At 35.0% G+C, this 16,110-nt stretch overlaps 1 protein-coding gene across 1 annotated transcript in view; it reads right to left on the bottom strand.

Moving 5' to 3' along the window:
• Positions 1-12,048: 12,048 nt before the first annotated feature.
• The window catches only part of LOC125059883 (transcription factor Sox-17-alpha-A), a 106,058-nt gene continuing 101,996 nt past the window's right edge, over positions 12,049-16,110 (bottom strand). Inside the window, exon 4 of the mRNA XM_047664529.1 lies at positions 12,049-13,614. Within this exon, the coding sequence (XP_047520485.1) occupies positions 12,392-13,614 (1,223 nt within the window). The 3' untranslated portion in view covers positions 12,049-12,391. The remainder of the gene's footprint in view (positions 13,615-16,110) is intronic.

Raw genomic sequence — 16,110 nt, 5'->3', positions numbered from 1 at the left:
TCCTATATACTTGATGTTTTGGACAATTCACATATCTTTATAAATTGTAGCCTATGTGTTATTCTGATGTATAATTGTAAAGTTTCATTACAATCCATTTAGTAGTTTTTACGTGAAAGAGTAACAAACATCCATCCATACTTAAACACTTTCGCCTTTAGAATAGTAGAATACAAAGACTAATACTTTAACTTCATCTTGAATCACTCTATTCTTTATAAACCATAATAAAGCTCTCCTTATACTTTAAAAGATTTAAGTGTAGTAGATAAGAGTAGACTATGGTAAGTCATTTTCTATAAAAAAATGATACTTTTGAAAATGAATTAGAACTTTTAAAGAACCAAATATTTTAACAAACTACTATTTAGGTACTATATAGTAATAATATATATGTAGTAATATACTATTTCATTCATTTAAAACTAGAGTTTTAAACCGTTTTTGGCATTAACAATTGACCTAACAGTGAAATTCCACCGTTGCCAGACCATTCTGTCACGTTTACATAGGTCAAAAAGTTAAAATCATTTAATCATATAGGTAGCACAATGTACATTTATGAACGTCCAAAAAAAAATGTATATGAAATGCTTCTAACTTAACATTTAGTGCCAGTTCTCGAATCAAGGGCGTAGAATGGAAGAGAAGAACTGGCAATAAACTCTCCGCCACTCATTTTTAATCGCCATGTTTTTTTTTACACAACATTTGTAAGGAGCTGAAACAATTACACCATGTTCCATGACATCTTAAGTAATTAATAATAACATAAATTAAAAACAAAGATTTGTCCTCTATCAGCAGGAGGCATGATGACTAAAGAAGCCTCTGTTTTCACTGGGAATCGAACTCTAAACCTTAAGATCCGTTTACAAATGTTTTTTTGTTTAAGACAATTCACACCAATTGACCGAGTCCCATGCTAAGCTGGTGAGGCTTGTGTTATGGGTACTAGGCAACGGATATACATACATAGATAGATAGACATATAAATACATATTTAAACACCCAAGACCTAAGCACAACACCAAATGCTCATCACATCGATGTTCTTCTCAGCCGGGGATCAAACCCGGGACCCATGGATTCGCAGTCAGGGGTACTAACCACTAGATCAATGAGTCGTCGTTGGAGTCAAACAAATAACCTGAAAATGAACCTTTGTTTACACATAATTTACGGTAACTAATCTCGGTATATATTGTAAAAAAATCACTATCAAAATGTCATTTATTTTGTGCAAATGTTTAGAAACGAATCGTATTACGCCCAATACAATGGGTAATTAATGTATGTTTTGCTTGTGCTTAGCTGATAACGCACGTGGCAGACGGCGTGGACTTTTTGAGCTTGTGAATGAAAGATAAAAATACAGGTTACTTTGGCACTGGTGTGTTATAATCTTATATTAATAAACCAAAGGCGAATTCCCCTTGGAACAAGTTCTAGAGTCTAAAGGAAATTTTTATTATGCCAGTTCAACCTAATACCAAAATCTCAGATTTCTGCATATATTTCATATTCTAATATTCCTTCCGTTTATCAAAGACGAAGGTTTTGACACAGGAAACAATAGTTCGCCATAATGACGACTCATTGGTGTAGTGGTTAGTACCCCTGACTGCGAATCCATGGGTCCCGGGTTCGATCCCCGACTGAGACGAACATCGATGTGATGAGCATTTGGTGTTGCGCTTAGGTCTTGGGTGTTTAAATATGTATGTATATCCGTTGCCTAGTACCCATAACACAAGCTTCACCAGCTTAGCATGGGACTAGGTCAATTGGAGTGAATTGTCTTAAAAAAAAAAAAGTTTCGTCGGAAAATTGCTCTTAAAATGCCGATTTCCTTACGGTATTTCACCGTACGAGTGAATATTTCAAATTATAATGCATTGGTTTACGCCACGTAATTTGGTATTTTAGGCAACTTATGTATATATTGCACATATATATATATATATATATATATATATATATATATATATATATGTACATATATATATATATATGTGTACAATACTATCAATAATTCAGTATTATTTGATCACTCTCCCTATCAAAAGTCATAAAAATAAAATGACAGTAGGAGATGAAACCCATGTTTATTATTTTAATATTTTTCTGCCTATTAAGTTAGCAAATTTAGGTCTGGGCCTCAGATTTCTGTTTCATGATTATTTCTCAATGCAATAGGCAAGTAGATGATCAGCCTCGTGTGCCTAACACACGCCGTCGACTTTTTGGGTCTAAGGCAAGCCGGTTTCCTCAAAATGTTTTCCTTTACCGTTCGAGCAAATGTTAAATGCGCATATCGAAAGAGTATCAATTGATGCACAGCTGGGAATCGAACCTACGACCTCAGGGATGAGAGTCGGACACTAAAGCCACTAGGCCAACACTGTCGTAGCAGGTAATACTTATAAAATTTATAACAGCGTAAAATAAAACTAATAGATATAATTCATACAATTACTAACAAATTAAGTATATGTAATACTGTGTGGGCAGGACTTGCTATGCAAAGTATCCTAATAAATGTATCGGCGCTATCTTCAAAGGCCCATCTTTGCTTTTGCGCGGCCGCCGCTGTCGCGTGCACATGTGGCTAAAACTGTCTACCACATAATACTATACTATACTTAAGTTGCTTACGCATGCATGCGTTTGAATATTCATAGTTAGTTATTAACGTTTTTAATTAATTAATTATTAAATATAACCTATAAATTAATATATATATATTAACGATCTTTTTCTACAGGGGTTTATGTATCGACTTACACAAGAATCTCTGCTATTTAGAGACTGGGTAAGCAATAGAAAAAACCACCTAGAGTAGTTTCTAAAAAGCGTGACAGAGGCTCCGGGGCCTCGGACTCTACAGGGGCCTCAACGGCATAACTGTTACGCTCGAAACGGAACTATACACTACATAGGAGGTAGGAGATGGGCATATCTTCTCGTATTTACTCTCGACTTCCAACCCTAGGATTCTGCCTAAAGCGCTTCTTCTCTCGATCTGCTCTCTTTCTGTAGCATTACTTGCTCACAGAAGAATACCACTGCATTCCACACTGTGACCTGTCGATATGGACCCCTCTTGGGTCTCCTCCAACCCTTTCCAGATGGCTCTATTTTTGCCAGTAGTCTGCTAGTCTTTCCCTGCTATTTCTATTAATTCATCAGCCCGCCGTCTTTTCGGCCTGCCCACTCTTCTTTAAACGGGTTTCATATGCAGTCCGTTCATAGGTTTCATAGTCAGTCTCAAGTGTCTGTGATGTTAGCAGAGCACAAAAAAATACACTTCTCGTAGCACGCACAATCGGTCTATAGTTCCTGATAGCTCTGAAAGCTTCCTTAAATGCTTGCCAATATTTTTGTGCTCTGCTGACTTTACATACAACCATTATACTTCAAATTTAAAAGCCGGGCTCTTGTCTGTAGATTAATCACCACTCATTGCGGTTCTACGTCAGTGTCTTGACCTCCTGGTATGTCACAACCTCAGCTTTTTCCTTGATCTGGTCTATGTAAGTTATTTTAGATCTTCCTCGTTCTCTCCTGCCTTCTATCTTCCCGTCCAAGATGGTCTTAAAGAAGATTTGTCGCACCAGGTGTCCAATCATATTCCCTCTCAGGCTTTCTATGGTACTCAGCAGATTTCGTTTCTCTCCGACCATATCCAGCACCTCGTCATTGGTCTTCTTTTCGGTCCAGCTTATGTTCATCATTCTCCTCCAACACCACATCTCAAATGCTTTAAATATTTGTCTTTCTTTTTTAGTAAGAGTCCATGTTTCGCTACCGTAGAGAGCAATGCTCTAGACGTATGTTTTTATAAGTCGATTTCGTGTTCTGCCAACTATTATAAGATGGATTAAGCATATAATCCATCCTTCCCGCTATTACCATTATCACGTGACCGTCACTATACAATATAATCCCATAGCTTGATAAAATCTTAGCTTTCACAGTACAGGTAACTTTGTCAGCGGTCAGTTGAATATTTATCGGTCCTAGAGGCCATTACGACTGGGCTGACGCCATTTTTCCCTTCATTTACGTTTGCTTTACAGCACTGTCCGCTCCTGGCATGTGCCAGGGCCTTCGATTGAGACGAAGCTTTATAGCCGAGCGAGTGTGTCAAACATTTAACTTTATGGTAATAACAATTTCTTTAGTCTGACCGCTTCCGTGTCAAATGAATTTTTTTCGAAAAACTAAAACTAATTTTTCTAGTAATTACTAGAAAAGTTATTTATTAACTTAAAAATAATTATTATAGTAAGTTAGTAAGTACAAAATGTAATTGTTATTCCGTCAAATGAAGTGATTTTTATTATTTATAGTAACACTTCGTTGCAAGTATACAGAAATACAGTAAAAAAACGCTGGCTAACGCTCGGCACATTGATACATTGGTAAAAGAACCACAATTTAATTTTTTTAATGTGAAAAGCACTTATAGGCAATCATAAACGAAAAGATAAAAAAATACAAAAAACTAAACAAAAATCGATTTTAAAGTGTGAGGTGACTATGGATATCCAGACCTAGCTCGTTTATCCGAATGCTCAATCTAGATATCGGTAATAAATTAAAATAATTAAATAACACTATCGCTTAACATCCTCCCCGTTTGCCTCCTGAAACATAAAAAATAAATAAATAAACTGTGACTACTTCCAATGTATCAACAGGTACAAAAACAAATGAATTAAGAACATTTATGAGGAAAAAGACATAGATAACAAAAATACAGTAGAACCTCGATAACGTAAACCTCGGTAACATAAAAACCTCTGTTACTTCAAAAAATACTATGTTCCCTTCCCATCGGAGCCCAAAACCTCTATAACTTAAAATACGCAACCTCTATAACGTAAATAAATAATCTCTGTATAGGCCCTCAGTAACTAAAATAAATGTTTCCACAACCTCTATAACATAAAATTGTTTGTGAATGAGTCATTTTATAAGTGTCAAAACAAATGGTTTCGGTATTTATTGCTTGCACGTGTTTACTAATGTATTGTTAACGTAAACAATACATTACCTATTGTTTGCTTTATCTAAATTCTTCAAAGCTTTGCGGCGGTTAGCTTTGTGACAACGACTTACTTGCATCATAAGTTAATGTATTCTCCTCTCTATTTGTCATTGAAAATCAAATCGATTTAGAAACAGTGAATTTTTTAAAACAAAAGAAAATCACAGATTTTTTTAAGTAGACTAAACCTTTAGTTGTTGTTTTATTTTTATGTAATGTAAGTAATGTGAATAAATATGATTACATATTTAATTTTCTATCCTTCTGATGCATTCAAGTAAAAATGGGAGGAAGGGTACATAGAAACATGTACATACCTCTATATTAACCTTTACCTGACATAGAACCTTGATAACTTAAAACCTCTATAACATAAAATATTTTGTGTTTCCCTTGGACTTTATCTTATCGAGGTTCTACTGTAATAAGTATTCTATGTAACCCATCGTCGAGGTAGAAATTTTGCAAAATAAATAAAAATCATTTTAAAAACTACAAAGACCGATATTTATTTGATAGTTGAAAGGAGAATTTTTAAATTTCGTGTACCCTCTAGGTACTCCAGGCATTGCATTTATCTCTTCTTACCGGATTTTTGGCCAAAACTGACCGATGACCAGATTGAGCATTCTGATAAACGAGCTAGGTCTGGATATCCATAGTTGCTCCCCTCACACTTTAAAATCGATTTTGGTTTAGTTTTTTGTATTTTTTTTTAATATCTTTTCGTTTATGATTGCCTATATAGACCAGTGCCGATAATTTTTGAAACCAAAAAAAATTACAGTAGGATGAAACCCATTAGAAAAGCAGGGGAATATGATCAAAATGAAAGGAAAAATAAATTACGGTCGATCTGAGGTCGGGAAGGGTAGGGGGGGGAGTTTTAAGGGTAAAAAACGGTTTACCTCGATTTCCGGCAAAACTAAAAGTCCTATCGAAGAAAGTTAAATGGCAAAGTTGTAGGTAATAAAAAGATCTAAAACTTTTGTATTTACACATTTTTCACGTAACCTCAAAATTGGTGTGAAAAATTCAAAAAACCAAGTTTTTGGTTTTTTATTTTTATCTTTTACAAAAATATTTTTTTTTTTACGAAATTTGGTGAAAACTTACCTTTCTATGTCCCAAATACACTGTAATTTATTTGATTAAAAATATTTATTTTTTCACCTTATTTTGAATTAATATCGAAAAAACACCCTAATTTTCAATTGAAAATTCTGACGTCAAAATTTCAGTTTTTTTCAAAGGGTTGGTGTGCTTTCAGTTCGTTGAAATCTCTACTTTCCTATGGTAAAAAAATATATATATATTGCCATAGAAAATCTTCTCAGAAAATGCAAAACATTGTATTCAGTAACGCCCAGACCCGTCATACCCTTCCCTACTTCTCTATGAATCTTCTTTAAATTATAATCAGATGCCTATTTATTACTATTTTAAGATAACTTATATATACCTGAGTGACCTAAAAAAACAAGTTTAGCCTTTAGATGGGCTAAAATTTTCGTATTTCATAGAGAAGTAAGGAAGGGGATGACAGGTCTGGGCGTTACTGCATACGATTTTTTGCGTTTTCTGAGAAGATTTACTATGGTAATATATATATATTTTTTTACCATAGGAAAGTAGAGATTTCAACGAACTGAAAGCACACCAACCCTTTGAAAAAAACTGAAATTTTGACGTCAGAATTTTCGATTGAAAATTAGGGTGTTTTTTCGATATTAATTCAAAATAAGGTGAAAAAATAAATATTTTTAATCAAATAAATTACAGTGTATTTGGGACATAGAAAGGTAAGTTTTCACCAAATTTCGTAAAAAAAAAAATATTTTTGTAAAAGATAAAAATAAAAAACCAAAAACTTGGTTTTTTGAATTTTTCACACCAATTTTGAGGTTACGTGAAAAATGTGTAAATACAAAAGTTTTAGATCTTTTTATTACCTACAACTTTGCCATTTAACTTTCTTCGATAGGACTTTTAGTTTTGCCGGAAATCGAGGTAAACCGTTTTTTACCCTTAAAACTCCCCCCCCTACCCTTCCCGACCTCAGATCGACCGTAATTTATTTTTCCTTTCATTTTGATCATATTCCCCTGCTTTTCTAATGGGTTTCATCCTACTGTAATTTTTTTCACTTTTTATTTATTTTGAAGGCTATCTGCACTGGTCTAATAAGTGCTTGCCACATTAAAAATTGTATTTTATTTTTCTTGTATCAGTGTGCCAAACGTTGACAAGCTTTTATAAATAAATAAAAATAAAATTATTGATTTAATATATCATACCAATTTAAGTGATCGTAAACACTAGTTCAGCTTTTGAGTAAACAGTTAATAAATTGAGGTTAAAAATAGATAAACTTTTAAAATTGTTAAGTTAGTTTCATTTACTGGTTCTGATGCGCAGGTGGTGTTTTAACTTACAGTCAGATGATGGTTATAAAGCTGTCACAGTACTATATTATTATAGAATTCTTAGAGACAGGTAGGATAAGGTTAAAATGGGCTGGAATTACTAGACAAACAGTGAAGCTTTGAAATTATTATCATTATTATAAATACACATAATTTCTGTCTGGTACTGATACCTACCTATATACATATATACCATATGATACCTGGATATATAAAAACAAACTACTAACAGTGTTAACTGGTTCTTAGGTGTGTCAATATAATAGGCAAGTAGGTGATCAGCCTCCAGTGCCTGACACACGCCGTCGACTTTTTGGGTCTAAGGCATGTCGGTTTTCTCACGATGTTTTCCTTCACCGTTCAAGCGAATGTTAAATGCGCACATAGAAAGATTGGTGCGCAGCCGGGAATCGGACCTAATACCCCAGGAATGAGAATCATAAGCGGAACAATCTAGTAAATAAGTAATTTATTATTTTTTCTTTAGCTTTTAAATTTTTGTTTGTACATATATTTATTTATTATTATTTTTATTTCTTCTTTAGATTTTATTTTATTTTAGTTATAGTCACATGTTATTTTGAGTTTTTTTTTGTTAATTATTTATGCACTTCTTGTACTTTACCCTCTGTAGGTGTTTCTTTTTTACTGTTTCGATAGGGCTGCCTGGAAGAAATCGCTTGTTAGCGTAATGCCGCCCGTTGCCTTATAACTTATGTAAGCTGCTTTTTTTATTTTTTTTATGTATGTTTTTGTGTAAATAAATATGTAAACCGGTGTCATGCCATTAAGGGGTCTGAATGTAATATTTTGCATAAATTATTTCTTAGTAAGCTCCATACGAATTCCATGCATTAACGGGGTTCAATGAACTCATAAATCATTTTTCATAGCGTTGCACATTTTATGGGAACCCGAGAATTGACTGGAAATCGGTGATTTATTAGTTTTTTACACCACTAGCTCCTGTCTGCGGTTTCGCGTAGATTTCATTGACGTGCTACATATGAGCGAATATGATTAATTAATGATAACAAAAAATAAAAAAATATTCCTGTGCTGCCACACGGACCAAACTTTTTAAATTTGTTTCTATTTCCTATATATATATATGACTATGTATTTGATACGAACATTATATATTTTTGTTTATGTATAGTAGTTACATAATATAATTTCTCCTGACTGTTTCTTCAGCGAAAATCAACGATTAACTTAATAACTGACATATTGTATGTTGAATAATAAATAAATCAGTGGCGCTCTCCTCTAAACCTCTTTAGGTCGTGGACTCAGATTTGGATCTGTTTCATGATAATTTTTAAATCTAATAGGCAAGTAGGTGATCAGCCTCCAGTGCCTGACACACGCCGTCGACTTTTTGGGTCAAATGCGCACTTAGAAAGGAAGTCGATTGGTGCACAGCCGGGGATCGAACCTACGACCTCAGGTATGAGAGTCGCACGCTGAAGCCACTAGGCCAACACTGCTCAAGTTGTAATCTATCTAATCTGCTCATTGTATGTTGAATGCTGTTGTCTTGTCATATTATGTTCATAACATATAATTCGTGTGCCCAGTTATTATTTAGTTACATCAAATATCTATTTAATATATGACAGTTTTGTAAGCTTTAAAGTGAAGCTTGTGTATTATTAATAGATTTATTGAAACCACTATTAAATTATCATTATATCTTCCACTTCAAGACAAAGCGAGAAGTAATAATACAATGTCTTCAGAAAGCAGTGTATCCTACGTTTAGTCAAAAATGATTACGTCAATACGATAATATTGTTCGACAGCTCGAACATTTTGTTTTTTTTTCGCTACGATAGCTATACGAATAGTTTGATTTTTTTTATTAGAACAGGGGGCTAACGGGCAGCAGGCTCATGCCTGATGTTACCTGATCCCGTTGCCCATAGATAGACATTACCAGATGGCTCGCAAGTGCGTTGCCGGCTTAAGTATTGGTACTCTCTTTTCTTGAATAAAGAAACACAAGGACCTTTTATCATTTAATTTCCTACAAAGAAACACTAATCAAACAGACGCATCACAACTCAGAAACGAAACTCAAATACCTCTAGTAACAAAGAGACACGTAAAAAATACTTGTACCAATAATGCACATTTGCAAATTGAAATATAAAGTTATAAAAATACCAGTAAATATATCTCCGGCCATCGAGGTATCGACGGGGCGTACCGCGGCGTGCCGATAATTACAGACCGCAACATTATTTAGTAATTTTAATTTTATTTGGACTGTTTAGGGCACGTGTGAGGTACAGACTTTGTTTTTGACATTGCGATTAATGGTTTTATATGATTTTAAATGTTTTTGTCTTTGGTATATTCTATATTAAAATACATCTTATTGAAGGAATACATAAATCGTTTTAACGCTTTTAGCGAGATATTCCTGTTATTATTATTTTATATTCGATTCGGGTTCTTCAAGAAAAGAGCGTACCTATTCTAAAAAGGCCAGCAACGCACTCGCGAGCCCTCTACCATTGGCGGCGGTGTTACTTAATATCAATCTAATAAATAGGCCACCTATCAGCCTCCTATGTCTGACACAAGTCGTCGTCTTGTTTTCCTTTACCGTTGGAGCAAATGTTAAATAGAAAGAAAGTCCATTGGTGCACAGCCGGGGATCGAATGTACCTACTAGGGATGAGAGTCGCAAGCTGAAGCCACTAGGCCAACACTGCTCTTTATACCGTTTAATTATCACACCCATAATCACTCATGCTTTAATTTTACTTTGTTTATTTTAATCATCTTTGTTGTCTGTCCGCGATGGTTACCTGTTACCATCTGCAGAGTCTGGAGAGTTTATTGCCAGTTCTTCTCTTCCGTTCGCCCTTGATTTGAGAACAGCCCTGCGATTCTGTAACTCACTTTTCGAACTCACACAGCGGTTTTCGCATCGGCGGTTGCTCTCAAATCAGTCGTGAAGCAGTCATTTTATGATTTGGCATTACCCAAGTCGAATTGGTTCGGAAATACTTCAGTGGGCAGCTGGTTTTACATAATGGTGTTGCGCGGCAAAAACTGCCTTGAAAAACGCTCAGTTGTCGAACGGCGGACGAATTTAATTATATTTTATAATTTTGAAGGATAAATGGATTTTGGCGGTCTTACAATTTGATAGATTCGTGTAACTGTTTTGGGATTATTCCGGTGGTGGACTTAATGAGACTATTGATACTTGGTTTTTATGCATGGGTTCCTACCAAGTTGGCAAACTTTTTTTTTTGGCATTTTTTTGGAACTTTTGTTTTTATAAGTTAATGCAAAACACATTTTGTATAGAACCAATATTTATATATATCATAAGAATAATTTAATAATTGAAAATAGATTCCTAAATTAAAGGATCCTTTTGTTTCGATCCCTGTTTTCACCAATAGATTTAATTTCTATGTGCACATTTTCATTCGCTCGAACGGTGAAGGAAAACATCGTGAGGAAAAAAGTCGACAGCGTGTGTCAGTTCAGGTAGAGGCTGATCACCTACTTGCCTATTAGATTGACAAATGATCATGAAACAGATACAGAAATCTAAGGCCTTGCGATTCTGTAACTCACTTTTCGAACTCTCACAGCGGTTTTCGCAGCGGCGGTCGCGCTCGAATCAGTCGTGAAGCAGTCATTTTATGATTTGGCATTCTGATAAGGAGGGAGCTTGTAGTTTATTGTTTATCAGAATGTAACGGTTGTAGCGCCACTCATTTATATTATTTCTTTTCAATTGCTAAAGGAACTTCAGTAAATGAAAGAGAATAATAATGGATTATAATTTTATTGTTTTTATAAATTTTACAATCAGGAAGAACTTATCGCAGTGCTGTTACACTAAATTGCTATTAACTATTGTCTAAACTATGAGATATTAACCGTTTATACAAATATAAAATATAAAAATAACTAAAACTATATTAATATCTACAGACTTATGGAAGAACAGATTTCGTAAGCAAATATACAAATACAAATAAATAATCTTTTAGGAAAGTACCATTTGGTACAATATAATCGTAATGACATGTAGCACCATGCTTGTCCGAGGTCTAAAATTAACATAAACGATAAATACATTTTTACAAAACTTGGTCATACTTCTGGACCAACCATTTTATAAATAGGTTTTAAACTTTATCGTCGCATTTACGTGCGACCAAAGGAAATATTTTTTATAATTAAATTGGAAATATTCGTATGTATAGAACGGTCTATTTTTATTAACATTAACAAAGTAAAAAAATATTGTCTTATGTCGCAAGGGGCCGTATTACGTAAGCACTATAGGGGGGAGGGGGTCTTTGATTTTCTCATTTGGTGATTACGTCAACAGTAATTCTTTACTTTTTTACACATTACCCACACATTGTCTATGCTTCAAAATGATATGCATTTTCGAGGATTCCTACAAAAAATTAATACGTTTAAATATACTATTATTTATGAGAGCTTTGCTTACTTTTGTTGACAAGAGGAGGGGGAGGGGGATAAATTGCAGTTGCTTACGTAATACATGAACGGTCCCCAAGACTTTATTGTTATTGAGTTCAAAGATTATAGAATCTGCAATTTGGTGCAGTGAATTGGATTACGTCAAAATAAACTCAGAATAAATTCACATCAGGCCCTAACTTGGAGATACACATTTTGGAACAGAACAGAACACCAGGCACTTTGCGGCATTCAGATATAATATTAATCATAAATTTTCTCGCATATTTATCAACTTAGGAACATTAAAAAACTAATTAATATATAACACCTGATTAACTTTGTCTACACTAAAATATTTTAACACATCGTGCAAAGATCACATTTTGTGTTCATAATGAGTTATTATTCTAAGGCTTTGATATGTTCATTCTCGGTATAGTCAATTGCTGTAACAGGTCTGTCTTACTCCAGCCAAGATAACGCTGAACTCATCGTCAGGGCGGGCATCGGCTAAGCCTGGTGGAGCAGGCGTGTAAGGCCCTGAAGGGGGCGTCCCAGCTATAACTGATGCGTAGGGAGATGGATACATCCTCTCTGTACAGTAATCTTGCGGTTGCTGCTCTGGGCAATACGGCCTGTACTGCTGCTGTTCATATCTATACTGCTGGTGCTGCTCCATACCCTGAGCGTTATACTCCAAGTACTTGTCAAACTCACGAGCATCTACGTCAGATTCAGGAGAACCAGTCCGTATTTCTGGTCGAGGTATAAATACTTGCTCGTTCTCTTGTCCTTGAGGGGGTTCTTCTGCGAAATATGTTCCGCTATTATCATACTCAGTTTTCGGTTGATCAGGGTAGTGGGACACATATGAATCCTCTGTTTTGTACATTTGCTCGTATTGTTCATATGGATGGTATTGAATGCTGTATTCTGTTGTCATTGGACCGCTTGGTGCAGAGGATACCCTGGGGGCAGTTGAGCCGAGAGCTTGTTGATCCTGTGATGTAGCGACTGGTGGAAAGAAAGTGCCAGTTACTAATGGAGGTTGTTCGGCTAAAGACCTTTGGGCACACATCACATACATTCCGTTTGCCATTCCCATGGCAGCTACGGGCGCGGGTGAGTAAGACCCAGTTGATCGGAAAGACTTGTAGGAGTACGACTCAGAGAGAGATGAGGCATTAATCGCCCTCCGCCTTTCTTCATACTGAAAATTCTCCTTTTCATTTTCGACAGGGGACGCGTCAGGTGTTCCGATTCTTGAAGCATCTGCTGGGGTGCTTCTTCTTCCTTGGGGTTCGGGAGATCGAGCTGGGGAAGATTCAGGTGTTCGAACGTGGCCATTAAATTGACTTGTTTGGTACGAGTCTGGCGCAAGTGGCGAAGTTCGGTATGGGGAGAAACCAGCTCCAGGGTTGTGGGAGAAGCGTGTGTCTGGTGAGTCAGTGGCAGTGGCGTATGGAGATCCTAATGCAGTTGTGGCAGAGGGTGGAGCGCTAGATGGCGCTGTGGGCTGGTTGGGTCTTGTCTTGTTCTGCTTCCGCCGCCTGGGCCTGTATTTGTAGTTCGGATGTTCCGTCATGTGAATTACCCGTAGACGTTCAGCTTCTTCCACGAAAGGCCGGCGATCTTGGGGAGTCAACGACCGCCATTTTTTACCTGGAAAATAGAAACGAAGTATTACAAAAGTGGAAGTCTAAGCTGTATCATTGTTTATGGAAAATAAGGGTGATCATTACTAATAACACTTGACAATGTCCAGATAAAATTCCTGAACGTAACATTAGAGTTTATACAAAACAAAATACATGGCTGTCACAAACTCTGGCTAAATAATCACGATGGAGTGTTATCAAACAACTATAAAGCACCTTCAGTGAGCAACTCATAAATTACGTGATGTTCAGGTCTAAGAAGAGTTGTAGATAAAATTAGACTTTATTTTTTAATATTAAAGTTGATTTTGTAATGCAGAGAGAAGGTGCGAGGCTCTGGCAGGAATTATCGATGGAGTGAACAATCTTTGAGGATATTAATCAATGCGACACAACTTGCTACTGGCAAAACAAACAACTTTACTTAGAGATAGCAAGATGGATATAAAAAATGTTTCTCATTATGCAATACAACTTTGACGTTTTTTTCACATAATATACTGAACGAGAAATTTAAGTTTAAATTTTCATAAATATAATTAAAGAAATATAAAAAATAAATCAAGGTTTAAAACAAATTATCATAAAAAATACAAGCAGGTAACATCGCCAACCGGTGACTGATGTCAAAAGTCAAGTTGACAAATGACAAGGGCTTCTTGTAGTGTTGGATTAATACCGATCGATGTATCGATGTTTTTATTAAATAACTAATGACTGCTGTGATGGAGATACATCATTAATTATGATTAATTTTGTTCTATTCAATATTATGTTACAACCTGATTTCTTAGTATTACATTCGGTTATCATAATATATTCCTGAGCCTCTTTTTTATCTATATTTATTTTAAATGGGGCAGGTGGGGCGGTTTTAAATAATCTTTTTTTAAATGTTTTTCATTGCTTAATATATCTTTACTTGCTTTATATAATTCATTATTCGAAAACCGAGATCTAAATTATTTTAAAATAGGAACGCCATAAATTTGATTGTTTATAAATCGAACGAAGGTTAAGGTTTTATTGTCCCAACTCTATTATCTCTGGCCAGCCTTATTGGTAGATTAACGGCATTTTATTACCGGACTACCGATTTCCATTAGCCAGACACGTCACAGAATCGCTTTTATACGGCCACCTAATATGGCATTATCTTATGGCCAGTGACCCTTTGTTTTGAGAATTCATCTTATTTTGGGTTCGCATTAATTATTGTCTATTAATAATTTCATCAGGGTTTTGTGGTAATATTAATATTTCCTGATAGGAATGAAAAGTTATTGTATCATCTAATATATAAAATTCTCGTGTCACGGTGTTTGTAATTAAACTCCTCCGAAATGGCTCGACTGATTTTCGTGAAATTTTATGTGCATATCGGTTAGGTATGCGAATCGGACATCTATTTTTTATCCCCCTAAATGTTAATGGTTACTCCCTAAATTTTACAGCTATTTTTTGTTATAGTAGATAGTTATTTTTATTTAACTAAAAAAATGTTTCCTAGAAATAATATATGTACATGGCAACAACGTTTGCCGGGTCAGTTAGTATTATATATTTTTTTTATAATTAAGTTATCGTGACATAATTCTATCGTGTAAAGACTGGGGTATAGTTAAAAATGATAAAAATTATTGTAAATATGTGACATTTACGTAAAAAATAAATTGCATTACTAAACTTGTAACATTGCCGTATAACCGTAATATGTCAAATGTCACTTTGACGTCATTCAAATAGGCTTAGAATAACGTTTTGAATTGCACGTCTTGATAATAATCTAACGCACCTGTCAAAAAAGGAAAACCACCCAAAAAGGCCCAAATCTGTTTATATCGTTAATAAATGACCATGTCATTAAGTAAGATGGAGTTTTGAACTTATTTCTTAAAGTTTTGATGACACGAATCAATCAAGTTTAGTGTAGCGATAGCAAACAAATTTTTTATTGCTTTTCATAAATAAATCAATTCTTTCGTAAACTTCATCAGACATTTATTTTAAACTGAACTCTGAAGGGCTTAGCTCCGACTATTTTGATGATATCTTTAACGCTTCTAATCTTTATATATATAATTCTTCTGTGAGTGTGTATGTCACTGAACTTCTCTCAAACGACTGGACCGATTTTGATGAAATTTTTTGTGTGTGTTCAAGGGGATCTGGGAATGGTTTAGATTCACAAATCAGCCCGCCAGATGGCGCTGCAGTCGGTACTTTCATACTTTGCTTTACTAATTGCTTGAAATATCATGCAGGACAACGTCTGTCGGGTCCACTAGTATTTTATATATAGCCTATGCAAGAACGGATAAAGTAGTATGTTGAAATTATTGAAGAAGGGGCCTTTCAAGTATTACGTAATCACTATGAGGGTCTTTGATTTTCTCTTCTTTCTTTTCTATCGAAGGTTCTTATTTTTGATGACGTGGGGACTGGGGGGTGAATGGTGATTACGTCAGGATGACTATTGACAATTTTACTCATATGGCAT

The sequence above is a fragment of the Pieris napi genome, chromosome 20 (genome assembly GCF_905475465.1).
Source record: "Pieris napi chromosome 20, ilPieNapi1.2, whole genome shotgun sequence".
Lineage (NCBI taxonomy): Eukaryota > Metazoa > Arthropoda > Insecta > Lepidoptera > Pieridae > Pieris > Pieris napi.
The sequence above is the reverse complement of the archived record's forward strand: the minus strand, read 5'-3'. Positions and strand labels throughout refer to the sequence as shown.